At 42.3% G+C, this 27,887-nt stretch overlaps 1 protein-coding gene across 3 annotated transcripts; it reads left to right on the top strand.

The window, feature by feature from the left end:
- Window positions 1–1,437: 1,437 nt before the first annotated feature.
- LOC106909380 (tyrosine-protein phosphatase non-receptor type 7-like) lies at window positions 1,438–27,180 on the top strand. Of its 3 annotated transcripts, none has more exons than XM_014975742.2 (11): window positions 1,438–1,532; window positions 12,410–12,575; window positions 13,300–13,480; window positions 14,468–14,552; window positions 14,624–14,703; window positions 21,774–21,911; window positions 21,989–22,153; window positions 23,286–23,464; window positions 25,053–25,166; window positions 26,240–26,324; window positions 26,454–27,180. In XM_014975742.2, the coding sequence occupies exons 2-11, from the start codon at window positions 12,475–12,477 to the stop codon at window positions 26,544–26,546; spliced, it is 1,221 nt and encodes a 406-aa protein (XP_014831228.1). In that variant the 5' UTR covers window positions 1,438–1,532; window positions 12,410–12,474; the 3' UTR covers window positions 26,547–27,180. The 3 variants fall into 3 exon arrangements, with proteins under 3 accessions (XP_014831228.1, XP_014831227.1, XP_014831225.1); XM_014975741.2 differs by lacking the exon at window positions 1,438–1,532 and adding an exon at window positions 5,751–5,970; XM_014975739.2 differs by lacking the exon at window positions 1,438–1,532 and adding an exon at window positions 7,972–8,818.
- Window positions 27,181–27,887: the final 707 nt, after the last annotated feature.

Genomic DNA, 27,887 nt, shown 5'->3' with positions numbered 1-27,887 from the left:
CAGGTGGACCAGGAGATGGATGTTCTCAGCAGAGGAATGAGATCCCCAGGTTTGAGTCAAACAGGACGGATGGAGACGCCACACCAACTAAGACCAACATGCACAGGACATTTACAGGAGACTGTGGAAGAGCTGCTGAGACAAGGCCAAATAGTGGACTGTCCTCAGCCAGTCAGATCTAAGACAACATCCAACGACAAACCGGAGGGGTTTTCTCAACGCTCTGGTGCATCCAGGAAGTTGTGAAAGAAATTTATTTTCTGGTTTGTCTGTAAACTTTCAGCTGCCCATTTAGAAACATGAGCAGCGGTGCAGCTTTGTTTCTTCTGGACATGAAGAGAAAACCACCAACCACCAGGCAGCAGCTCAGGGAGGACGTCACATTAATGAGAGGCTGTCATTTTTCATGCATCACCACTCAGTTTAAGTATGCTAAACATTTTCATCAGTCTATGAAGTCCCTCATTTGCCCTGAACAGAACATGAAATGTGGACATTTCTGGGAAAAAGGCATTTGGTCGCCCTAATTTAGTAACCTGGAAAATTGAAGAATTTAACCAACCACAAAACATATGATGGGGCAAAAAGAGATAGAAATCAGAGATTTGGTGCAACAACCATAAATCAGCCGCATCTTTTTAAGATAAATGGAAAAGGTTCAGAAAATGTTAGCAATATGTACCAGTGATGTTATGCTAGCAGTTTGTCACTGTCAAGCTTCCAGCTTCTCTGATTTCTGATTTAATATTTTAGATACTCTACACTGAGACAGAGCCTTTCAGATTATAATATCTATTATATATTTAAATTGGTTTTTGTTTTATTGTCTTTTATTTCTTCTTGTTTCTAATTATTTCCTGTCATTTAACCTTTTGTTAAATTTGAAAATTGTTTGATTCTAAATATTTACTCTGAACATTTTTAAGACTGCAGATGCTGAGAAGCTTAGAGGAACATAAAGATAAATCGTCTGATGTAAGATCATTCATGACTGAGGTAAATGTGAGGAAGGACTTCATGGTAAACTGCAGAGCTCTTCTCTGTTCATTTCCTTTTCAGCTCTGATAAAGACAACAGATCCGGCTAATGTACTTTGGACCCTCTGCTGCTGTTCATGTAACAGCTGGAGAGGAAAGAAGCTGAACATCAGCTCACTGAGAGATGCTGCTGTGGGCTTCACAAACACGCAGACAAACAATGCTGAAGCCTGTGGCGTGCAGTCTGAAGGGGACCCATAACCTTGGACGGGGGAACGCATTGTGTGTGTGTGTGTGTGTGTGTGTGTGTGTGTGTGTGTGTGTGTGTGTGTGTGTGTGTGTGTGTGTGTGTGTGTGTATGTGTGTGTGTGTGTGTGGTAATGAGCGAGTGGGTGGGTGCAGGAAAGGAAGTGGCGGAGAAGGTAGACATAAAAACAGAACAACAGAAAGCAACAGATGAGAAAAAGGAGGAAGACGGATACAGAGTTGAGAATCAAAAGCAAAAGAGGAGACGAAGAGGAGGAAGAAGAGGAGGAGGGAGAGCGCGAGGGAAAGGTGATGAAAACTTGATCGTCTGAATGTTTGCTTTGAATTCTTGAACACAGTAAAAATTAAGCAAAGATGTATATTTTTAATATGTTGATTGCAGATGTGCATCTTTTAGAGTATAAAGTTTTTTTTAATTTTAATGTCATCACCAATTCATGAAAGAGAAAATCCTAGTTTTATTCAGATGAAGCCAAGAATATAAAGTTGATCTGCTGAGTAACTGTGAGTAAATCTTTAGGAACTAATATGTTTTTCTTTTAAATTATCAAGTTGTTAAATTATGATGGACTTTTACTGTAAATGACACTGTAAGGAGTAGCAGTTCTTAAAAGGGGATTTGTAAATATTTAGCTTGTACCTGGTTTGGAGTACAGTACTAAATGTTTTATTGAACCCAGCGGGTCAGACGGAGCATCGCTCCTCCAGACTTCCAGGTTCTGCTGAGTTCTGATAAATTCACATCTTGGTTCACATTCACAATGTTCCAAATATTCTGAAAAGTCTTGTGTGGTTTTGATGGACTTGTGATCATCGTCACTGGATTCTTGATGAGCTTCAGTTTGGTTTCTGGAAAGTCTCCTTCAGCTCCGTAGATCCGGTGGCATCATGACAGCTGCAGAACCGGGGATGTTAATTTAGAGTTCTGGTTCCGTTGGCACCTCAAACGTCAGCGTGACACTAACTTTGATGATCTAAGAGGTTTTTGATGACCTTTTCTCGAATAAATCACGTTTAGAAACCAGATCATGTCTGACTGTGCCGTCATGTGGAGTTCCTCAGGGATGTGCTTTAGGCCCGATTCTGTTCCAGCTGCATAAACGTGTTTTATGAATGTTTTACTGCTTCAGTGTAACTAACCCCTCTGCAAAACCATAACCCCGCCCTCTGATAAATGATGAAATGCTTCACTAAAGTGGGCAGAACCAAGAGACAAGGAGGGCTAAATGTGGGGATTTTGCTCTGTTGCCAACTTAGAGACTTTTCTGCTGTATTAGCAACTTTAAAAACAGCGGTTATCTACAAATCTAGTGACTTTTTTTGTTTTCTTGGAGACGATTTATGGCATCTAACAAGCCCCTCCCACCTCCTAGGTGAGTCTCTGATCGTTCTGCAGTCAGTCAGAGCAGAGGGGAAACCCTTTCCACTTCCTGTCCACATTGCAAATGAGTCTCACCTGAGCAAAGCTGAGAAATGAGAAATGCTATCCATCAACTCTCACAATGCTCCCCAGGGGCGGCTCCAGAAATGCTTTAATGCAGGTTATAAAGGCGGCTAAGCATTTTACTGAGGGTCGATGAAGGATCTTTTTTCCCTATAGTTAACAACACACACACACATATTGCACAGAAACATAACGATAACACCCTTAGGGTCCAATTTAGACAGGTAAAGGTTTTCTAAATCTAAGTCCCAAATAAAACAAAAAAAGTTGATTTGGGACTTTGATACTTTTTAAGTGTGGCACAGTGATGTAGTTGGGTGCAACATTGCCCCAGGTTTAGAGTGCATTTGTCCAATAATGTTGATGTCAGTTTAACAGGCTTCTGATTGAGGTTCTGTTTGTGTGTGAAGCCAACCTAACGGCAGGCAGCAGATCTTCAAACTAAAAATATCCGTTAAAAAAGTTCAGCGTCTTCATGTTGGAGCTGCAGGGTGTTTTTCTAACGTGCTGAAGCCTTCAGCCACAGTTCAGACCTTCAGATGTTTCCTCTAATTCAGAATTAGTTTTCTGTATTTCATCTGTTTATTTCTGATTAAAATATAAATACTGCATATTCAGGCAAGATTTTAGTTTTAAATTTTAGCAAACTATTGTTTATTTGATTGATTTTCATCTTGTTAGTCCTAATTTTATTTTTATTATTTCAGTGAAGCAGCTTATCTTTGAACTGGGTTGCATAAATTAATTTATTCACTCAATGAAAGAAATGACTCCAATCTAATATTTAAATGAAATGTTGTCTTATGTTACACTCACTTATCAAAGGAAGAGCTTTGATAAGCTCAGGCTGTCTTTGAGTTTTATTTCTCCTCCAGAAGAAGAAACTGTGCAGCAGATAATGAGGCTGACTTGCAGCCAGTCAGCAGGAGCAGATGTGTGTTTTTAATTGAATATTGATTATAAATGTATGTTTCTCAGCCTGCTGTCTGGGTTGATCCAAAGGAAGTTTAGAATAGCACAAACTTTTAGAAGTTTCTTTATGTCGGGCTGTAAATGTCCAAAGTTCAACAATCGCCTGGTTAATATTCTTCAGCTCACAGATGACTCTACAGTCAAACCTTCCTTTTTGCTAAAAATGACTTTGGGGTGGGGAAAAATCATCAGTTTTCTCTTTCCGAAAGCCGTTTTGGGCACACACACAAAAAAAATCATTTTTTGCAAAAAATGACTTGGACCATTATTAGCTGTATGAGTCACTATGTATTTGATGTGTTTGGTATTTTAGATGTTATTTATTTGGGAAGCAATTCTTTTAGTAAACAATCATTCTATTGATTATTCTGATGATCAATACATAAGTCTCGTGACATCACAGTTCTAGGAACTTTGTAAATTACAGCCATCTTGGTAGGCAGATGCTATGGAGTTGCTATGAAAACAATAAACAAGTCACAAGCTTAGAACCAGCTCTCGCCTCTGTCCTAACATTATAAGTATATTAAAACTATTACTAGATTGCAGTTTTTGAGTACGCTATTCTGTGTAATAATAAGATAAATATCAGTGACAATTACTACTTATTGCCGAATTCGCAACATTAGCTTGGCTAATGTAGCTTTTAGGCTAGCTAAGACGGACATGTAGCCTACTTGTTTGTTACTGTACATGTGTGTACTCTGCCAGTCACCAGAACCTCGTTCTTTACCTGAAGAGTTTCTTCGGCCTTCATAAATCCTTTTAAACACTGATTGTATGCAGCCATGGATGCCAGGTGAAGCTCCTCCATGTTGTATAAACTCTTCGTATTCACTAAGTCGCAAACTATATCATAGTAGGAGATCGGAGGATGCCAAATTTTCAGAACATGTCACATTGTCTGACATGTTTTCATTATCATGTCTCATACACCAACAGCAGCCATTTTGTTGATATAAATCTCTCTTGCACATTGGTCCAGATTGTCACTATATTTTCTTTTTGTTGGTCTGGGAGTCATGGCTCATCTTGCCTACCTAGATGTCGTGGATCACTTCCACTTCAGACTTGTGGGAACTATGTATTGATTAATCAACTAAAAAATTGGCACATTTTTAAGTAACAACTTAAGCTTATTTTATAAAATATTAAAAATGTTAAAAAGTCATTAAATTGTAGTCCAACAGAACCAGACCAGCTGAAGGTCAGATGATTATATACAGATGAGGAACATCTGTGAGCTTACAACAATAAAACCGCAGCCAAAGTCCAACTGACCCAAACAGCTGAGATCCAGCTCTGTTCATCCTCTTCCTCCTCAGCACAATTTAATTTCTCTCCAGAAGATCAATTTCCTCTGTTTTTGAGGCTCAGTCTCCTCCCTTCTGCATCAAATTGAACCAATTTGTTCAACTTTAAAATCAGATTAAAGCGAAGCAGGCGGCGGTGGAGGGAGGTGCTGATGACATTCACAGTTTTTCTCTTCTTTTTGTGTTTCTGTCTAGAGACCAACCTGGGATAAAGCAGCTTCTGATCAGGAATTAAAACAGCATCAAGCTGTCAGCCTCGTAATGAGAGTGTTTTTATCCTGTTAATGCCGTCGGTTTGGGGTTAAAAGGATCAAACTTTCAGTTTTGGGCTGTTAAATGGAAAACAGAGCGGAGGCGTGAGGCTGATTCACTGTTGGATTTTATCTGTTTGTTTTTCACTCTGTCATGACAGGGAGCAGGATCAGGTCACTGCTTATTATCTCTGCTTGGATGAGACTGAGCGGCACATTAACGCACACGTTCCTGTTGCTTTTGACATGAATGATTCATGAGACGCTGCCCTCGGTGTGTTAATAATCAACGCCCGGAGCATCCCTCTCTTCCTCTCCTTCGCTGCCTGACTCATGCTCCCTTTCTCCTCCCTCAGGTCTCTCCACCTGAACACCCAGAATCAGGGTAATAACGGCCAGAAAAAACAAGACAAGTCTAATCCTGCTGCCTCTCTTTTCCCTTCACTCGATATTCTCTCTTCCTGCAGCTTTACTATCACTTTCCCTCAGTTCACTTGTTTCTTCTTGCCCCTGGTTTCACAGTACGTTTCACTCCAGGAAGGGTGGAAAGAGGCAAGCGTTTGTTTGGCTCGCGTCTGTTTGGCTGCAGCTTAGCTAGTTGGTTGGTTAGTCCAGCTGCTGGTCTGGTGGGTGAGTTAGCAGGTCAGATCTGCATTCAGTGAGGTTCATCATGTTGGCGTTGCAGCTGATCTGGAGACAGTCAGGAGGATTTAATGAGAAAAAAACAGAACAACATGGAGCTACCGGTAAGATCAATCAACAAGTTTCTGCTACTTCTGCTCCTTTAACTGATTTCCCCAGGCTTTACAACAGAAAACATCAACTTTTGTAGCAACTTTCACATATTATAATTATTATTATAAATGCTGTTTACCTGTAAATGAAGCCTACAACTCCCCTAGTGGCAGTAGTAGGAAATACAGTCTGGATTTAATGGCAGTTGAAGACCGCCATAATTGCTTTACTCTTGAGATAATGTATTTGTGTGTGCCACCACAAACAAATACACAGGTTGATGTAAAAAAAAAAAAGGCTCCTATTTGAAACCTAAAGTAAGCTCAAATTTTTTCAGATTTTTTGCAGTTTTTTAAGTCACCTCCCTTTGCTCTAAGTACTTGAGAAAGGGTAGTCCATCTAAACCACCTTTGGGCCTATTTGTCAAAAATGTCTGCCTATGCCACATATACCTGTGTGTGTGTGTGTGTGTGTGTGTGTGTGTGTGTGTAGGTGTGTGTGTGTGTGTGTGAGTGAGTGAGTGAGTGCGTGCGTGCGTGTGTGTGGATGTTGATGTGGGTGTGTGTGTGTGCGTTTGTTTGTAATACCTTGTGGGGACGATTTTCCTGACATATACCACGTTGTGGGGACCAATTGCTCCTTGTGGGGACCGGAGCCTGGTCCCCACGAGGGGAAACCCTGTTTTTGGGTCAGGGGTCAGATTTAGGGCTAAGGTATGAATTGAGTTTTGGTTGGTTAGTATGTGATGGTTAGGGTTAGGAAAAGGGTAAAGGTCAGGTTTAGGCTGTAGAAATGAATGCAAGTCAATGGAAAGTCCCCACAAAGATAGCAACACAAAGGTGTGTGTGTGTGTGTGGGGGGGGGGGGGGGGGTGTCTGTGTATGCGTGTGTGTGTATGCGTGTGTGTGTGTGTGTGTGTGTGGATGTTGATGTGGGTGTCCAGAATGAACCCCTGGCATGATAAGCTCCGCCCCTCTCCCTACAACATTTCTGATTATTTGCATGTTCATACGCTGATCTGTTCATAATTTGGGGTTCAGTACTTTGCTTAAGGACACTGAGATAAGGTGGAGAAGCTGGAATTAAACCCTCATCTTTCTGAACCCTCTTCAACCCAACCCACATCAAACCATGGCTGTTTAAGAAACCACATTTATTTGTTTGGTTCTGTGATCTGTTTTTTCCGCAGCTTCACCACAGGACTGAGACTTTGACTGTTCCTGCGAACTAAGCTCTGCCTCCTCCATGCTGTGACCTTTGCTCTTCTTTTGCTCCACAGCAGCTGAAAGGTTTTCCTGCAGGGTTTCACCTTTTCTTCATGGCAGGTCCTACAGACTTGACTTTTTATTCTGCTTTAGTTTACCAACAAGATGTTTGACACCAATCACATTTTAAAGCCGCAGTTTGAAACTTTCATTAAAAAATAACATTGTTTGACATATTTGTTAAAACTGTCACCATGTTTTGACAAATTATGAGACAGATAATCTGTGAAAAGATCAATTTCTGCCTCCTCCTCCATGAGCTACTATTACTGTCTGAAGAAATTAACCAAAATCAGCCAATCAGAACGATGAGTTGGATCTTAGCGCTGTCTATCACCCTCATGTACTCGCTGTTAACAACTTACTGTTACAGAAAAACTCTTCATCAGCCATATTCGGTGGCTATGCTATGCAAACTAGCCTTAGCATTCATAATAGGCTAGCTGCATCGTAGCAGACAGCAACGGGAGCAAGGATGAGCAGCGCCACAAGGACTGTGCTTGACAACGCTAAGACTCGTTTCCTGACTTTCATTGGTTCTTTCTAGTTATCACTGGGAGAAGGCAGAGAAGGCAGATTTTTTTCACAGATTATCTGTCATAAATTGTCTCGACATGTTGGCAGTTTCAACAAATATGTAAACAAATATTTTATAGGAGCCACATACTGCAGCTTTAATGGCCTCAGTTGCAGAGTTCTTGGGATTTTTCTGTTATTATTGAACTGAGAAGCGAGCCGTGGCCAAACTAACCAAAAATGCTGAACTGTGACAAGAGCAAAAATATTGAGTCAAGATCAGAAGGTCTGAAATGAGGTCAATCTCCCCTCATCATTCACCACCACAGCATAAAAATCACACCAAGTCAGACTCATCCTGGCCTACCACAGCAAATGCACAGCGGTGGGAGTGTAGTGATGTGGGCTCCAAGAGTCAAAGCAGCCTGATGACGTTTGAAAACTGTCTGCTCGCCAAATCCTTCAAACTGAAACTGAAGAAATCCAGCCCATCAATAAACCAACAACAAACCTTCTGATTGTTTTGAAAGAGAAGCTAAAAATCAGCTCAGAACCGTCGTCTGCAGAATAACTGAACAACTCAGAGGAAGTCTGTGCACCCCAGCAGAAAACATTGGTGACCCTTCATTATTTATTTTTTTTTTATCAGATGTTCAGTTGTTGGCGTCCAGAGGAGTCCGTTTGGACTCGATGTTCGGCCGTATCGTCTGTGGTGTTTGTGTTCTGCGCGTTGAGTAAGCGTGGGCGTGCTGACTTCCTGCTCTGAGGAAACGCTCTTCCGACAGAGACAAACTGAAACGTTTCAGATCTGTAGTGATGTGGAAACACACAGATAACTAACACACACACACACACAGAGGTCCGTTCAAGCAGTTTCTGCTTCATCATAGAGAGAGATGCCTCCTCATCGCAGCAGTGGCTGGTTTATCAGACATCGACTTTGAGCCGATTCGGTTTCTGTCAGAGGACTCTGGATTATGAGCCTCGTCTCGTCAGGAAGTTCATTCATGACAAAAACACGTTTAAAGTTAAAGTGAACCTGAGAAGCAAGAAAAGAAGAACTGCGGAGATCAGAATGGTGAGTGTGGTCAGGTTTAACGTAGAAAAAAAGCTAACAGCTCAATATGTGTGGAGTTTGGGCATTCAGCTGTTTGGAGGGGGAAACTTTTGATTTGCATTCACTCGTTCAAGTATTCAACTATAGATGAATAATACTTGAATCCATTTCTAAGATCTGCTGTTGCCCATCTGAACCCACATGACCAGTCAGAACCTGGTGGACATTTTTTGAAAACTGCTTAATGCCAAACTAACAAACTGAACATGTAAATGTTGCTTTTCTGCTTGGTGTCCTAGTCAAATCTCTTTTTTGTTCATGTTAATAACGGCTTATTAAGGTGCAGGGAGTCTAACGTTATATTTGCATTCTTAGATAGAATGCAAATATGTTTTATATTCTCTGAATAAAATATGAGAAACTTTGTAGAAATCCTTAAATAACCTGAAACATAAATGACTAGTGAAATAAAACGTAAAGAAACAGAAGATAACACCTTGCATTTATTTGAAATAAGTAGCTTCGTCAGCTCTCTGCCATTAACAAGGTCAAAGTTCAGCTGTTTCTTGCTGGTTTTAACCCTTAGTAACAGGTTTGCATCGTTTCCTAAAGTTTTGGGAATTTTTGAAGGCAACAGGAACGCTGCTAGATGTGTTATCCTCCATGTTGTCCTCTGCCGTATTCTGTCTCATTCTGCCTCAGTCTGCCTCATTCTTCCGCATTCTGTCTCATTCTGCCTCAGTCTGCCTCATTCTGCCTCATTCTTCCGCATTCTGCCGCATTCTGTCTAATTCTGCCTCATTCTGTCGCATTCTGTCTGATTCTGCCGCATTCTGACTCATTCTGCCTCATTCTACCACATTCTGCCTCATTATGCCCCATTGTGCCTCATTCTGCCTCATTCTTCCTCATTCTGCTCCATTGTGCCTCATTCTACCGCATTCTGTCGCATTCTGCCCCACTCTGCCGCATTATGCCTCATTCTGCCCCATTGTGCCTCATTCTACCGCATTCTGTCACATTCTGCCTCATTCTGTCTCATTCTGCCTCATTCTGTCACATTCTGCTTCATTCTGCCTCATTCTGTCTCATTCTGCCTCATTCTGCCGCATTCTGCCTCATTCTGCCCCATTGTGCCCCATTCTGCCGCATTCTGCCCCATTGTGCCTCATTCTGCCCCGTTGTGCCTCATTCTACCGCATTCTGTCACATTCTGTCACATTCTGCCTCATTCTGCCTCATTCTGTCGGATTCTGTCGCATTCTGCCTCATTCTGCTCCATTGTGCATAATTCTACCCCATTCTGTCACATTCTGTCTCATTCTGCCCCATTGTGCCTCATTCTGCCTCATTCTGCCCCATTGTGCCTCATTCTACCGCATTCTGTCACATTCTGCCTCATTGTGCCTCATTCTGTCTCATTCTGCCGCATTCTACCGCATTCTGTCACATTCTGCTTCATTGTGTCTCATTCTGCCGCATTCTGTCTCATTCTGCCCCATTGTGCCTCATTCTGCCTCATTGTGCCTCATTCTGACTCATTGTGCCTCATTCTGTCTCATTCTGCCGCATTCTGTCTCATTCTACCGCATTCTGTCACATTCTGTCACATTCTGCCTCATTGTGCCTCATTCTGCCTCATTCTGCCCCATTGTGCCTCATTCTACCGCATTCTGTCACATTCTGCCTCACTGTGCCTCATTCTGTCTCATTCTGTCGCATTCTGCCTCATTGTGCCTCATTGTGCCTCATTCTGTCTCATTCTGCCGCATTCTGCCGCATTCTGCCTCATTCTGCTTCATTCTGCCTCATTCTGCCGCATTCTGCCGCATTCTGATACATTCTGATACATTCTGCTAACCTGAAGTTTAAATTCTCACATTTGAAATGTTTTTTATTCTGTGGAACTAAAGCAAACTTTACACACTTGATTGTGAAAAGCTGCTAAAGGCCAAGCGAAGAACCCAGAAAGACAGTCTGATGCGAAGGTGAAGGTGTAACTGATCCGGTTCCCAAGCATCCAGCAGTCAGAATAGAACCACAGGGGGAAACATTCTTATCAGGCAGTTGCCGAAGCATCCAGCGGTCAGAACTGTGTTGAATGCAGAGGATTCAGGCTTTAGGCTGTTTTTTCTCCTCTGGGTGCATCACGTTTCCTCCATGTTTTGCTTGGTTTGGTTTGGCCTTCGATGAAGAGAATTTCTTGAATAAATATTAAATAAATATTCAGTGGCTGTTTTCCACTGAATACAGCTCCACCTTCCTGACTTGCTGCAGTCGTATCTTCCCTTGTGGACCCTCAGATCAGGAGACCGGATACTTTTTAGTTGATCAAAAACGAGATGGAAACCAAGAGGAGACTGAAGTTTTTCTGTTGTGGCCTTTGAATTTCAGACAGGCATCTTTGCTTCCTGCTTTTGAGTCTCTTTAAATCTTTTTTCAGAGTAAGATGATATGCTGTTTTTATTGTCTTTTTTCTGCATTATGTATTTTTAATGTGCAGGTTTTTGATAGTTGTTTTATAGCTTGATTTCTTTCCTTTGTCTTGTCTTGTTTTGTACAACACTTTGGATGAACTTCTGGTAAATTGTATTTTGGGTTTAGTTACTTGTCCTGGTGGTTTTGGAGCCTGATGTGAGAGCTTGTCGTTTTTCTGTTGCTAATGAATAGCTGGTGATGCTCTTCCAGCCGTAGAAACACAGTGCGAATAAATTATACTAAACTAATTATTTACAGCATTACAGGATAAAAACGCAATATTTCCTTTCTGTAAAATAAAACCACATTACAGTTGTTTATTGTAAAATCAAATTAAATTCCACACAAATGTGATAAAAGGCCACAGCTAAAAACAAGTTTGTTTTACTGCAACTTGTTTCAGACCTCCAAATTGACTGAAATATATAAAATAAAACCAAACTGAGAAATTAACTGCACAAACAAAAGTAATACTGAAAATAAAATTTAATAATAAAAAACATCTAAAAAGTAGCTCAGCCAGAAAGTCTGTCTCATGTCTCGAGCTAAAGGTAGTGTTCAAAGAAATGGACAGAGGAAATTTTATTTTAAACTGACTTTAAAGCATTAATTTATTAATACATTCCATAGATTTCGATGTAATAAAAATTTTAACCTAAAAGTTCCAGATGGATACTTTGTATTCGCACGTTTCTGGTACATCCATAAATCTGTTGCACAAGCTACATTCGCTAACAGCAGCGATGAAGCTGCTTCTCTGGGCTCACTGAGGTTAATTTCCGCTTTAAAAGTATCTGATTGGCCCTGAAAACGACTATTGTTGTGTTCAAGTTGTGTTAAAAGGAGTTAGCATGTCAGTGAAGCTATGTTAGCCTAAAATAGCATCTCAATGCTAAATATGTAGCAGCTAATGCTAATGTCAGCGTCAACAATCTACATTTGTAAAGAAGCTCCATGAATAATCAGAGAAACTAAATAACAGATTAAAAGTAATAAATATCCTTCTAGTTGAGTTTATTCCTGTTTATCTCATAATTTAGCAGTAAAAAGGTTTTTCAATGGAAAATGTTGTTTATTTTGTTGATATGTGGTTTTTGATTAGAATGCAGTGATGCTGTCTCTGTTTTTCTGCAGCATGGTGTTGAGGTGAGGAGCTGAGTGCGGCTCAGAAAATAAATCGTCTTCAACAGAAAACACTCATGATGAGCTCATCATTCAGCTCCGTTCCTGCCGAGGAACCAGTGACGCCACCGCCACTGACCACGCCCCCTCGGAAAGCCTCAGTCCGCCTCCAGGAACGGTGAGGGGCCTCCAGGAACCATGACCACACAATCAATGACAATGATTTGGCTTCCTCAGCTGGACAATTAATGCACAACTGAATGCACACTAAATATATTTACACTCCATAATCACTTTGATTCCATGGTTGTAACTCAATTGAACTTGAATAGGAGAGGGTAGTAGATGTGGAGTTTAAATATAATCTGATTTGAATTGGGCTGAAACCCAGAACAGAAAAGGAAATAGAAATAAATTAAAGCTTTTCTGTACAGAATTAAATTGGATTTGATTGAAATTGAGTTAGTAGAAATCAAATGTGAATTTAAAACTATATGTGACATTATGGAGACATTTATGTTTAAGTTTACTTAAATTTGGGTGAAATTCACTTGACTAGAAATCAGTTGAGTTTTTAAACACATTAACTTTGTTACTTTGTTGCTGCTCTTTCATGGTTAAAATCTTGAGCCAAGAAAAGGAGGTTTTGTCCAGAAGGGAAGGAGAATCATTTAATCCTCTAACATCCAGTTTATTTCTAAGATTTTCTGCTGCATTTCAAAACTAATCTCAATTAGTAGAAAGTTGCTGCTAAAGAAATCTTTGCATCAAATCTTTAGCATGAATGAAGCAGTTTCTAAAAAAAAAACATTTCCCCCAAAACATCTGCAGAATGTAAAAGAATCATATAAATGTTATTTATTTTTAAAATCTTTTCAAAACAATTATTTTATTTTCAAAAGGCGCGGCTCCAACCTGTCGCTGCTATTGGATGTGAGCAATCTGGGGGCGGAGTCAGTTTGTTCCGTGACCACGCCCAAAGAGGTGTGGCTTCAGCTGCTACACACCTCGTCCCGAGCGCTTGCACATGCGCAGTTACAGGAAGCTGCAGCAGACACCAGCGCTCTGAACTCAGAGTACCAGGTAAGGTTCCTCTGTGTTTTTATTCAGGGCTTAAAGGAACATTCAAGGTTGAGGTAAAGATTTATGCTTCAAAGACTGAAGCAAAAGTGCTTTAAAATTTTCTTACCATATACCACAGATTTAACGCACTGAAAATTCTCCCTCTTTTAATCTTAAAAGGTAAAAATAAAACACTTCATAAATCTTATTTTAAAAATCTCAAGCTCTGGTTTAATCTGTCACAGTATTGACCTCTTGATGATGAAATGCTTTCCAACAAATAACTGGTAAACTCCAATTTACACTTTAAGCTCCACATTAAAGACTTAGCTTGAGGCTGAATATTTAGTTAGCAAGCCAACTCTTTAGCTCCAAAGTAAATATTTAGCATTGATCTAGCAAAAATATTTAGATAGCTCTGAGCTAACTAAATATTTAGCTAATTCTCTGTAAATTTACTTGCTGATCAGCAGAAGTGGACTATCAAAATAAAAGCTGGTTACAGATAACCGCTGTATTCACCTGCTGGTGAAATTGAATCACTTCAGTGCTGGTGTCCCTGTAGATCCATTGATACGCATCTGTACTGCCGTTCAATCGGCTCATCTTGGTTTTAGCTGACATGTTGAAGACCAGAGGAAAAGTTACAGTTATTGAGTGGTGAGGCGATTAATAAAGAAGTTCAGAAGATTTAGCTCTGAGCTAAACGCTAAAAACAATAATTTCTACAGAGAAATGAACTAAGCCATAACAAACAACTTAGAAAAGATAAAAACACAAATGACAGCCAAATCCGGAGCAGTCAACCGGAACAAATATGACCAAATACCAGAATCCACTAAAATACAACATAACCCAAAATTATAGAAAGCTAAACCCAAAGTAATAAAACCAAACCAAAGTCCTGTTTAGTCCTGCCTGCTGGTTTCATGCAGCTGGACTGTGGATGGATTACAGGAAAAATGTTAGTAAAGTTTCACGTCCAAAACGTCCTGCTTTCATCTGCAGAAGATTCCTCCGAACTTTGTGAGCGCGGCCGAGCTCGATGCTCCGGGACACATGATGAAAGACAGATACAAAACCATCCTGCCCAGTAAGCGCCTCAGCAGCAGCTCCGCTGATCTTATCTTGTCCTCCGACTCATCACTGCGGTTTGCTTCTCAGACCCAGAGACTCGGGTGATCCTGAAGAGCCTGGACGAAGAACCGGGTCCGGATCGCTACATCAACGCCAACTATGTCAGGGTGAGAGCTTTGTTTTGTTTCCAGCTGATTAAAGTCGGTTTGAAACGTCCTGCTGTCAGAAAGTATCTGATTTACACTTATATAAGAAGAAAAACTGCAGATTAAATCTAAACTGTGATCTGAAACAGGTGAAAAGTGAGAACAGGAAAGTTTTTACCGCAGTGGAAAACATCTCTAAGAATGAAAACGAAAACACCGATTAGGGTTTCACTTTGGTCAAAGTGGAAAATAGTTTGACTTGTTAAGTTTAAATGTTAACTGTCTGGAATCAGTACTGGTGCGATTTTTCCATTAAGCTGTTAATTAAACTAAACTGAAACCAACTTCTCTCATGTTATCACCTCTTGTACTGTAAAACAACCAATCCAAAGCTGAAAGGTTTTACAGTACAGTTTATCATCAATAAAACAAGCCGTCAGCTCGACTTCATTCAAACCAATGAACCGCAGGCTGTTCGTCTGCACATCGACGCATGGCAGAGGGATTTCAGGACATCTGAAATGAAAACGCAAAATGTGCCATCACTGGGTTTTTCAGCAGAAAATGGTCCAAAATATATGGAGAAATCAAACTACGGGTCAGACTGAACATTGAGGTAAAAACCTGCATCATCTGCATGTAAGTTTCCCATTTCTGGCCCAGGAGTTTTTCCTGTGTGATTTAAAAACTGTGATGATGAGCAGGGTAGATATTAATCATTCACCATAAAATCTGAAGGCCTGCTGAGCTGCATCTTGTGACCAAACAGTGAAACAAAGATTTCATTCTGTCAAGAGTGATTTTTGGATTTACTGGAAGCAAATCCAGCTGAGAGGATCATCATTCTGAATTTACCAAAGTTTGTCTCCATAATCGCAGTTGTTGAGTTTTTCGGAGTATTTTTCAACAAATTGATTTTAAAATTCAACAGTCTTTTGATGTTGCATTTGACTGGAGTTATTTCTGAAAGTAGTGAAGATGACGGAGTTTGGACCAGGATGAAAGGTGGGAAAGGCATGGGATTCAAAATCAAAATCCAAAGAAGCAACAAGAAATGTCCAAGACTGTGAGACTTTGTCATGAATCCATAATCCGTCAGTTTGGGCTCAGGAAACAAAAACATGACGTGAAGCTAACAGGCAGACAAGACAACGGTTGGATTAGCTGACATGGCGTCTGACTTCTGTTTAGCTTTGAAACCTAAACTGTTCAGTTTAGGCTGAAACTGTTGGAACATCAAACGTGACACGTGCTCTCCTGAAACTGTTTTTAATTAACACTTACATTTATCAAAGTATTATTATTATCAAAGTACTGGAGTTTGATACCTGTGATCTAAGCCATCTGGTGACATGAAGTGATACTAACTTTTCTAAGTCTTTACGTGAGACCAAATTCATCCATCCCAGAGGTCCCAGTTCTCAGCCTTGTGGTTCTCCTGCCTTAATCTCCAACACACTCAATCATAATGATGAGGACAGAAAATAGAGCCTGGCAGGTTGAAGTCCAACTTTAGCTGCACGACGGTGCATTTGGTAGCTCAGTTTCACTTTTTACTTCAGCTTTTGATGCTCAGTTTTTTGCTGAAATCTGAGTTTTTCAGCATGTTTTGTTCATCCTGAACCCGACTGCAGTCAGACTTCTGTGGGATCAGTTTCTGACCCCAAAGTGACCCAAGAAGAACGTAGGCGTCTGCGCTCTGTTTATGGCAGTAAAGATGGCCGCCATGTCTGGATGGATGTAGGTAAAGATGGCCGCCGTGTCTGGATGGATGTAGGTAAAGATGGCCGCCGTGTCTGCAGGGATGTAGGTAAAGATGGCCGCCGTGTCTGGATGGATGTAGGTAAAGATGGCCGCCGTGTCTGGATGGATGTAGGTAAAGATGGCCGCCTTGTCTGCAGGGATGTAGGTAAAGATGGCCGCCGTGTCTGGATGGATGTAGGTAAAGATGGCCGCCGTGTCTGGATGGATGTAGGTAAAGATGGCCGCCGTGTCTGGATGGATGTAGGTAAAGATGGCCGCCGTGTCTGGATGGATGTAGGTAAAGATGGCCGCCGTGTCTGGATGGATGTAGGTAAAGATGGCCGCCTTGTCTGCAGGGATGTAGGTAAAGATGGCCGCCATGTCTGGATGGATGTAGGTAAAGATGGCCGCCGTGTCTGGATGGATGTAGGTAAAGATGGCCGCCGTGTCTGGATGGATGTAGGTAAAGATGGCCGCCATGTCTGGATGGCTGTAGGTAAAGATGGCCGCCGTGTCTGGATGGATGTAGGTAAAGATGGCCACCGTGTCTGGATGGATGTAGGTAAAGATGGCCGCCGTGTCTGCCGGGATGTAGGTAAAGATGGCCGCCGTGTCTGCAGGGATGTAGGTAAAGATGGCCGCCGTGTCTGGATGGATGTAGGTAAAGATGGCCGCCGTGTCTGGATGGATGTAGGTAAAGATGGCCGCCTTGTCTGCAGGGATGTAGGTAAAGATGGCCGCCATGTCTGGATGGATGTAGGTAAAGATGGCCGCCGTGTCTGGATGGATGTAGGTAAAGATGGCCGCCGTGTCTGGATGGATGTAGGTAAAGCTGGCCGCCGTGTCTGGATGGATGTAGGTAAAGATGGCCGCCGTGTCTGGATGGATGTAGGTAAAGATGGCCGCCTTGTCTGCAGGGATGTAGGTAAAGATGGCCGCCATGTCTGGATGGATGTAGGTAAAGATGGCCGCCGTGTCTGGATGGATGTAGGTAAAGATGGCCGCCGTGTCTGGATGGATGTAGGTAAAGATGGCCGCCATGTCTGGATGGATGTAGGTAAAGATGGCCGCCGTGTCTGGATGGATGTAGGTAAAGATGGCCGCCGTGTCTGGATGGATGTAGGTAAAGATGGCCGCCGTGTCTGGATGGATGTAGGTAAAGATGGCCGCCTTGTCTGGATGGCTGTAGGTAAAGATGGCCGCCGTGTCTGGATGGATGTAGGTAAAGATGGCCGCCGTGTCTGGATGGATGTAGGTAAAGATGGCTGCCGTGTCTGCCGGGATGTAGGTAAAGATGGCCGCCGTGTCTGCCGGGATGTAGGTAAAGATGGCCGCCGTGTCTGCAGGGATGTAGGTAAAGATGGCCGCCCTGTCTGGATGGATGTAGGTAAAGATGGCCGCCGTGTCTGCAGGGACGTAGGTAAAGATGGCCGCCGTGTCTGGATGGATGTAGGTAAAGATGGCCGCCGTGTCTGGATGGATTTTAAAGTTGTTGAGAGTGACAGCATGGTCAGCAGGTGAAGGGAGCTGATAAAAAGCTAACAGCTAACAGCAGCAGCCTGTAGTGGAGACTGCAGCGTCTGACCCGGTTCTGTTTGGATGTGGAGTCGGAGCAGGAATGAGTCAGTGATGCGTTCACTGACTCAGACTGCTTTCATCACTTCATTATTATGATGATCAGATATTGTTTACGTCCAGATTCTTCTTCTCCTGCAGAATTAAGATGCATGTTTCACGTTAATGACAGAAAAGTCGGTAGAATATAATGTAATGGTCTACTTGTCCACCTTACTTCAAATATTGAAGTTGGTTTTGTGATGTAGAGGCCAAAGGTCATGTAAATGTTACTTCCTTAAGAATCAATGAAACTTAAAAAAAAAACAAAGAAAAGTTGATAAAATGCGACAGGAGCGTTCAGACGCTTTGAAGTGGGAAGATTGGATGTTTAGTGGATGCAGAGATCAGAACTGGCCGTGAAAAAGTCAGATATGCATCTGCAGAGTGAACGTGACCTCAGGTTGACTGAGCTCTGTAGATTGGCTTCAGGAGTGTGAGTGTGTGTGTGTGTGTGTGTGTGTGTGTGGGTGTGTGTGTGTGTGTGTGTGTGTGGGGGGGTGTGTGTGTGTGTGTGCATGATTGTGTGTTTCTGTGATGTCCAGGATGTCTCCGCCTCTCACCCAAAAACCACAGGAGATTGGCACTAACCCCCGATTACAGACGATAGACGGAGGACCAACTTGATCAGAATGAAAACAATCTGTGCAAAATGAGGCTGGAAGACAAAGAAACTGTTACTTCCAGGGCAAAAAGGGTCATTTTGTGCATCTTCTTCTGCTCAAGTTAAAAGGAACACATGTCTGATGTTGTCAAGTCGTCTTATTATTAACGTGTCACAGATGTTTAATTAGGTTCGGCGACAGAGAAACGCGCTGCCTTCTGGGTTTTATTAAAGAGAAAGGAAGCTGGCTGAGTGTGTGACAGCTCCGTCACTCAGCGTGGGCGTCTTCTGGTTTATCTGTGTGTGTGTGTGTGTGTGTGTGTGGGGGGGTGTGTGTGTGTGTGTGTGTGTGTGTGTGTGTGTGTGTGTGTGTGTGTGTGTGTGTGTGTGTGTGTGTGTGTGTGTGTGTGTGTGTGTTTCCAATGGCTAAGCAAAAAGAAGTTGAGGTGCAAGCTGTCAGTTTGTCAACGTGGGAGTCTGACAACCAGGAAAGCCACAGGAAGTGAGGGAGGAAGTGACTTGTCCCTGACTCACCCCCTCCTCTCCTCCGCCCACGCATCCCTCACCCCGCCGCATCAGGAGTGTGTGTACTAACAGTTTTCATGAAGCTGGCACCTGCGGCTCCGTCTTTTGGCTCACCTGCTCTGATAACCCGGCCGGTGACTCGTGAGTCGCTGGTTCAATGCCTGACGGTTGATTTTGAGGAGCAAAAGTGTCTTAATCATTAACTTCCTGTTTGATGGCGTCAAGGAAGTGGGCTGGTTTCAGAAGCTGAGGGGATGTAAAGAAGCTGCGGGTTTCTTGATGCAATAACCAGAAAACATCAGATGAAATGAAGACAGCAGTTTAGTTCAAATAAAAGTTACTGTGTGAAGAACTAAAGTTATCTGTCAGCAGAAAAGCAGCATTTTATCAATCAAATTTTATTTGTACAGCACATTTCAGCAGCAAGGCATTTCAAAGAGCTTTACATCATAAACATAAAAACATAAAGTCATGCAGCAGAGAATCAACGATCAAAACTTTACATGAAACCATTTTAATGATTTTAACTTATAAATGTTTGAACAAATGACATCAAATCCATCATGATGATTTACAGCAGATACCATCAGTGTAGATGGGAAACATCAGCTGTAACCCTGGAGACGTCTTAAACATTTACGGCACGGCGGAGGAGGAGTGATGATCTGGGCTGTAAAACCTGGGAAGCTTGCAGTAGCCGTGTTTCCATCAGAACATTTTATGGCCATTTTGAGGGATCAACTCAGAAAAGGTAGATGGAAAATCCAAAACAACTTCCTGAATTTAGTAAAAAAAAGTTTTGATGCTCGATGAGGTGATTCTGTTTTTTCTGAAAAATCGAGATATTTGGCCTGAATTCCCGTATCAGCCATTCCTGGTTCAAACGTTTAAAGGTGAATTGTTGTTTCCAGGCCTGGAGTCGTTAGCCGTGTTTCCATCAACGTTTCTTACGCTCATTTTGAAGTTTCGCATTAGAAACGGTAAATTTGAAATAACCTCCTCAGTTTGGAAAAACGTTTTTACACCCATGTGAGGCAGATTTTGGTTTTTGGAAACTTGCTGAATAAGTTGTGACGTAGCGAACGTTAACCTCACACCACTGATCAGCCGTTTCCACTGATGGAATCATTCGAATGGATTTTCTTTCTCTTCACCAAAACCAGCTGGCCTGACAGAAAAATTACAACCCGGTAAAAAGCAACACGTTCCTGAAAACCTCTGGTTTTTCTGAGACCGTCGTTCCAAGCTAGTTGGCGTCCTCTCCTTCCTGTTGAGTAAAGTGTGTGGCCTTCTGTCTGAAAGCTGACACTTGGCCTAGTCAAACTCCAGACTTTAAATTGATTGGCATGTTGTATCTTTACAGAGCCGTGCAAAAACTAACGTGTGCAAACCTCAATGCGATGAAGCAACAGCGACGCAGTGATTGGCTGATGAAGTCCAGGACAATCCGCCGCTTCTCGTCGCTTCCACTTGGAAACTTCTGGAAAATCCAGTTTGGAGTCATAAATTACAGGATTTTCTTCCTGCCACTAATGAAAACTGAGCTTCTTTCTGGGGCTCTTCATTCTTGTCCTGTTTTCATGAGTGCTGCGTTTGATTAGAACCAGTTCTTGGTGTTAAAATGAAAGAAAACACCAGATGCTGCATTTCTGAACCTCAGCTACGGTCGGCTAACCCGGCTTCCTCATTTTATGCAATTCCTCAGAAAGGTAGCTTGGTATGCAAAGCCTCTGGTCTGCTGCTGTTGTAATGAAACCACAGACAAAGTGAAGCTTCACCCGTTTTAACCAACTCGTGTTTCACCTTTAGAAAGTTTCCTGGGAACCTGACGGTGCGATGTGTGCAGAACGCGACCCGGTTCTGGTGTAGAGAGATTGGATTATAATCCAACTGAACCATCAGAGGTGTCAGATGTACTCACCTGCTCTACTTCAGTACAGATACCTGTACACAAAAATACTACAGTAAAAGTAAAAGTTCAGGTCGGCTGCTTTACTAAAGTAAAAGTAAAAAAGTAAGTTTTGTAATTTTCACACTGAGGAATACAAAAGTACTTTTTAAAGTCTAAAATACTTTAAAAGTTTCACACTAAATGCATCATTTCTTTCTTTTGCCGACAACATGCTCTGTGTTTGAATAGAAATAATCCTGAGACTTTCTCGTTTCCTTCAAACCAAATCTGAGTCCGGATCAAAACGTTCAACATGGAAGCTTTTTAAAGCGTCTCTGAATCTGTTCCTGTTCGTCTCAGGTTAAAGTTTCTCCTTCTCTGCTTTGGTTGCATCCGACTGAATGGTGAATTACAGACACTCTAACTCACTTCTTGTGAGGGTGGTGGATTTTTTCCATCATTATTCTTGTCATCATGAAAGTAACGAGTCAGAAGTGAAAATGTAAGGAGTAAAAAGTACAGAAATTTCTCGTGCAGAGAGTAAAACTTTGTCAGAAAGATAAATGCTCGAGTGAAGTACAGATACCTGAAAAATCTACGAAGTACTTTTACTTTTTTACTTCATAACTCTGCTAAAAAAGAAAAACCCTCTGTGTTATGAATTTGGGGTGTGAGCTGCATCAGAGACGCTCTGATGGTCTGGATGTCCTGCAGGGCTACAGAGGGGCTCCCAGGGCCTTCATCGCCACCCAGGGCCCGATGCTGCACACTGTGGGAGACTTCTGGGACATGGTGTGGCAGGAGCGGAGCAGCATCATCGTCATGGTGACCAAGCTGAAGGAGAACAACGAGGTGGGCGGTTTGTTTCTCTCTGTGGAATCGTCACCAGATCGCCCGCGGTGTTCAGCGTCTGACGTGTGTTTGCTCAGAAATGCGAGCCTTACTGGCCGCAGCCGAGGGACGGGACGAAGGTGAAGGAGGAGGACGAGGAGCGGCAGGACGAGGGACAGACGAGCCGCTTCGGCAGATTCCTGCTGAGAGTTAAAGACAGCCGGGAAAAAAACGGCTTCATCATCACGGATCTGCAGATCCAGGTGGGTCCAGTCTGGGAAAACACATTAAATACTGTCAAGTAGTTCTGTTATGTACATATCTGTCCATTTACTGAATAAAAATCTACATTTTCCTCACTGTCTGAGGCTAAATCAAACCAAACTTTTCTAAATTACCCAAAAAGTTCATTTTAAAGGACACTTATCGCTGAAACTGACCAAATGTATGTACACTTCTGAATTCTGAAAAATATTGTCGCTCAGTTTTCTAACAATCAGCAAATAGAAAAAAAAATGATTCTAGCTAAGATAAAACAAGAAAAGTTTGGTCCGATTTAACTTCAGCCAGTGAGGAAAAAATATCAGGTTTCACCGGTGGAGATGATTGACATCCGTCTGAGACGCATTTCAGATCCTGTTCATGTTTTTAGCTTCATCAGGCTGAAAACATTTAATGCCTCAGCTGATCTGAACCCTGGATGGTCAGGATGTCTGAACTCCAGCTTTAAAACAAACTGCAGCTGAAATAAAAACAGAAACAAAGTTCAGATGAACTCAGTGTTTCTGGAGCTCCATCATGGTCTGTGGTTATTAAAGTTTTTATTTTGGTCACATTTTTTATGCTCTTGTAAAACTTTCAGTGAATTCTGTCTTTCTAGTTCTGGTGTTTGTTAATGTCAAATGTATTTATTTATAGCACTTTAAAAAACGGGTTTAAAACTGCTGCACAAAAACAATAACATTATAAAATAAGTTAATGAAAAGAGAAAGAGAAAAATTATAATACAAAAGAATAATAGTAATCACAATAAGCAAATAAAATAAAAGTAAAACATCACAACAGAAAAGTTACAGAATCAGGCCTCAATTAAAAGCCAACGAATAAGTTAAGTTTAAAGGATCCATTTAAAATGGGCTGTTTCCTCTAGAAGCCTCTAGATGTCGCTGTTTTCACCTGTCAGATCTCTGATTTCATGTTTTAGTTCCTGATCCTCAGTTTTGGATCAGTTTTCACAGGCCTCAGTTTCTATCGCTAAAACCTTTTAGTAAATAAATAAACATGTCCTACTTTCAAAGACTGTTGATGCTCCAGAAGCTCCATGTTTATTCTGTTTGCTTGTGGGATGTTCTGGAGAAGCTTCATCATCTCTGTCACCTTCACCTTCGTTTTCAGCTGAACTCTGAGCGCCGTCCGGTCAGACACTACTGGTTCAGCTCCTGGCCCGACCACCACATCCCAGAATGCATTGTTTCTCTGCTGAAGCTGGTGGAGGAGGTGGAGACACAGAGGAAGTCCCTGCAGCCAATCACAGACGCCGTTCCGGGTAACGCACCAATCATTGTCCACTGCAGGTTGGTGTTTATGAAAAAAACAGCTTAAACCTCCAGGTTCCTGCAACACAAACACATTTTAGCTTCTGTTCACCAGTAATTTAAGGAACGTTTTAAAATGCTGAAGAACAAACTCACCGTTGAAAAGACATTAACAACCAGCTGCAGACATTGATCCCAACCAGAAAGACCTTTTGACCTCGCTTTGCATCAGTTCCCTTCCAGATCTGCATCGATTCTAAATCACACAGGATCCAAAACTTTAGTTTTACTGGTCAGGCCGTTAGTTTTAGTCTTTCCAGTCCACAGGAGGGGGGGAAGGTGGAGCAGCCTGACCATGCAGGACCGCAGAAAACTGGACTTTGTCTTCTTCACATTTTCTCCTGACGTTAGTTGATTTTTGGCAGCAGCAGGTTTAAGAAGAACAGCTTTAAATGGGGCCATAATGAACCAAGTTAATCTCTTCATTTATAAAACAGCATCATAAAGCTTATTCACAGCAAATATTTATCCCATCACCTAAACACGACGATCAACCGCTACCAGATCAGACTAGATACTGAAACCATCTGAGGTTCCTCAAGAACACAACAGTCCTGATGGAACAAACCTGGATCTTCTTTAACCAGCAGAAAAAACAGTTAAAACTGAACCTTATGTCAGATAAACTGTGTTTTCAGCAGAGCAGCGAAACCAGCCTGAAGTGTGTCAGACCAGCGCGGCGAATGCGTTCAACCCGGCTTCCTGTCGGAGCGCCGCGGCCGTGTACCGCAGGCTGGAGGCAGATAAACTGCTACGGTGTGAAAATGACCCATAAAGGTGGCATTTCTGCCCAACCTAACCTTAAAACTTCATTCACACCAACCCTCAAAGGCTAACTCTTAAAAACTAGGTCTACCACATTGAGACCTGGCTTCAGCAGTGGCGCCCCCAAGAGGTGGCCAAGGGAGCTGCGGCTCCCTCTGGGAGGTTTCTGACACCTCTGGCTCCTCCAGCGAACACCAGAACCTCATTTCATAAATACACACGAATTCAACAATCTACAGGCATCTTCTTCAATCAAGACATGAGTGTGAACTGGTCCCAATGAGGCGTTTCGGTCTTTAGAGGTAAAAACACCACAGACTGACCTAAAACGGCAATTTGCAAAAGTACAGCAATAATATGTTTTCCTGTCTTCACAAAGACTTTACATTGACTTCCATTTACCTTCCATTAATTTCTACAGCCTAACACCTTACCCTGCACTAACCACAACATGCTTAACCCAAAACTTCACTTCCTCTTTGGGGCCCCATAAGGAGCAGTGGGTCCTCACAACGTAGTATTTATGGGAAAACGGGCCTTACCGCATGAGAAATGCTAAAATCGCAGTTTCAGCTACAGTCGTTCCCACTCATTCAGACATTAGAGGAATCCTGAAATCAAGGGATGAACCGGTTTCAAACTGGACCTTAAACTCTTTGTGACAGTTTGATCCGGTGAACCCAGGACAGGTTGACAGACAGGAAAGAGGATTTTGGCTCCAGCCTTTTTCCTGAAAGCTCCTTGTATCTAACCGTGTTCTTGCAGTGAAACTCTAAACCCTGCTCTGGCGTTGTGTCCCCAGTGCAGGCATCGGGCGGACGGGTTGCTTCATAGCCAGCAGCATCTGCTGCCAGCAGCTCAGAGAAACCGGACACGTGGACATTCTGGAGACGGTTTGTCAGCTCCGACTCGACAGGTGAGGTCGTCTGAAGGTGATTTCGTTTGGATGTTCGTACACGTCGCTGCTGGAGAACATTGTTCAAATGTATTTCCTGTCTTTATGCTGTAGTTCTCTCTGACCCGTTTGGGTGACTTGCAGTGTCCCGTTCTCTGTTTCTCCACCTGCTGCTGGAGAACTGACCACAGGCTCTCAGTGGGGTCCGGATCATGAGGAGTCCAAAAGCAATTCGCTAACCTGTAGCTTCATGAAATCAGAAGGAAAAATCAGGAGATCGTCACTAAACTGATGATCTTTGGAGAAGTTTCTCTTGGAGGATCTTCTCTTTATCTTGGAAAGCACACATGATTGGATCAGGATGCTTCGGGGATCACACAGGTCCTCACAGCTTTCCTTCCAGATGCTCCAGCCAATCAGGAAATGGTTCCATCTGAGAAACTAGCAGAAAGCTGATGCCCATCCCTGAACTTCCTGTAGCGCTTCAGATGTTCTTGGACAGAATCAGTGGCAGCAATACTTCTGCTAATTAATATTGGAGCTAAATTTTAATTTACCGTGTTAGCATGTTCGCTAACCGTGAGAGCATTCAGTGCTAGCATTAGCAATTACCTTCTTCTGAATTACTTCCTGAAGCACAACGACACAGGAAGGTGATTAATGACACACTGGATCCTGGTGAGGACGATATGTGGGTGGATTAGCGCTTTAGCATTAGCTTCCGCTAAATGCTATGTTGGTATAGCAATTTACATTAGTAGAATCAATGTTTATTATTCATATTTTAGGGCAGCTAGTTTTAGCTAGCGGACCCCACCAAAGAGCAGAATCAGATCCTTTCCTTCCCTTCTTTATCAGAAATCTTCTCCACACTTTGCAGATCTACACATACCACCTGCAGCCAGAGTCAGCTAAGCTCTGCACTGGTGGCTTCTTTACTCTGCCAGGCTCTCCTTATCAGGGACCGGTTCTGGTGCTTGATGGACCGTCTTGGACACTGAAGTTCTTTTGCATAAAATAAAAAAAAACTGTGTTGTCCCAACTTTAAACGCCAGAACCTTCGTGTAAAGGTTCTCCTCCTCTGTCCTGTGCAGGGGTGGGATGATCCAGACCACCGAGCAGTACCAGTTCCTGTACTCTACGCTGGCCCAGTACAGCCGCCAGCTGCAGCAGAACCAGGTACAGAACCTCGCACAGCCGAGCCTACAGCCTTTTTTAGAGGAGTCAGTCAGATCCGCCTGCTGCCAAGTTCAACAAAGTCAGGAGGAACGACTTTCTGCCAGTTTAACCGTGTTTTCTCCCCATCAGGACCAGAACCAGACCAACACAGACTCACAGAACCAGCAGACCCCTGAGGACCAGGCCAGCGTTCGGCTGCAGAACCTTCGACTGCAAAACTGAGAAAAACCAGAACCCACAGAACCAGCAACGTCCTCAAAGAAATCTGAGGAAAGCAGCACAGCAGAGGAGAACCAGGAGAACCGGAAGAACCAGGAGAACCAGGAGAACCAGGAGAACTGGGATAACTGGGAGAACCAGGAGAACCAGGAGAACCGGAAGAACCAGGAGAACCGAAGGGCCTGAGCAGCAGCAGACAGGACTGAAAGAAAATCAGATCCATCTGGTTCTGCTGTTCTGGTTCTGAACAGCAGAACCAGAACTGGATCTTCTGTTTGGTTCTGAAAATATGGAGAACCCATAGAACCAAAATTTTCATCCTGGACTGAAAAGAGAAATAAAGAATTAGATTATTAAAATGAAATAAATGTATTGTTTACATGTTTGTGTTTGTTTCTCAGAGATGAGCAGAGCTGAACCCGACCATCAGGTTCTGTTCAGTCAACGACTAAATCATAAAGTTAGTTTAAAAATAGGAACTTTTGATTTGAACTGGAAGCTTTAATGAAACAAAGTCTGAAAACTTGCTTCAGATTATATTCTGGTTATTTTGCTTTAGTACTCTGTGGGTTGTTTTTTTTATCAGAAATGTATAAATTTAGGTTTGTTTTAAATTAAAAATATTTGTGCTTCTTGATGTTTCTGAACAAAAAGCATTTTGTTGGCGGATAAGCAGGATAAGTTGTTCCTCCTACAGCAGCTGAGACCTGAATACCGGAGAGGTGCAGTACCACTAATGAACACTAGATGTCAACAGCAAAACATCCTATGTGACAAGATTCCTAAACAGGAAGCTGATAGGTTGCAGTTATCATCACAGTTTAAGCAGAAACCAGCAGGGACTGCTTATTGCAGTATTTGGGAAGCTGTTAAATACATGTCAATAATATATTTGTCTGGTTTTTGTTACATGGGACCCATCAACTGGGTACTCCAGCTTCCTCCCACTGTCCAGAAACATGACTGTTCAGTCAAACTCGAGGCCTGGGGCCAAATCCAGCCCCCGTAGCCATTTTATGTGGCCCTTTGGTGCCAACCGTCAAGATAACACTGTGCTTAAATATTATTTAATCAATCAAATCAAAGCAGTTTGTATTTTCTGTTTGATTTCATCAATCAGTTCCTCCAGTTTCTTGCAAATTATCGAGGAAAATCACGCAAAAATCAACAAATCCCTGCACTTTTTTGTACTATTGCATAACTGTGAGTTTACTGCAGATTTTTCCACAAAAATGGTCAAAAACATTTGGGTTCAAGAGATGCTAACAGCTGTCTCAACCTTAATTGATGTCAGATCATTGTCCGTCAATATCGTAAATATTTTTAAATTAACACCACAAACAG

The sequence above is a fragment of the Poecilia mexicana genome, unplaced genomic scaffold, assembly GCF_051168715.1.
Source record: "Poecilia mexicana isolate PSO_F unplaced genomic scaffold, ASM5116871v1 scaffold_23, whole genome shotgun sequence".
NCBI lineage: Eukaryota > Metazoa > Chordata > Actinopteri > Cyprinodontiformes > Poeciliidae > Poecilia > Poecilia mexicana.
This window is presented reverse-complemented; position numbering and strand designations above follow the sequence as displayed.

Coding starts and splice junctions, on each gene's coding strand:
- LOC106909380 (XM_014975742.2), top strand. CDS start 12,475: ATGATGAGCTCATCATTCAGCTCCGTTCCTGCCGAGGAACCAGTGACG. Junction 21,912..21,988: donor AGCTGAAGGAGAACAACGAG/GTGGGCGGTTTG, acceptor GTGTTTGCTCAG/AAATGCGAGCCTTACTGGCC. Junction 25,167..26,239: donor TGTCAGCTCCGACTCGACAG/GTGAGGTCGTCT, acceptor TGTCCTGTGCAG/GGGTGGGATGATCCAGACCA.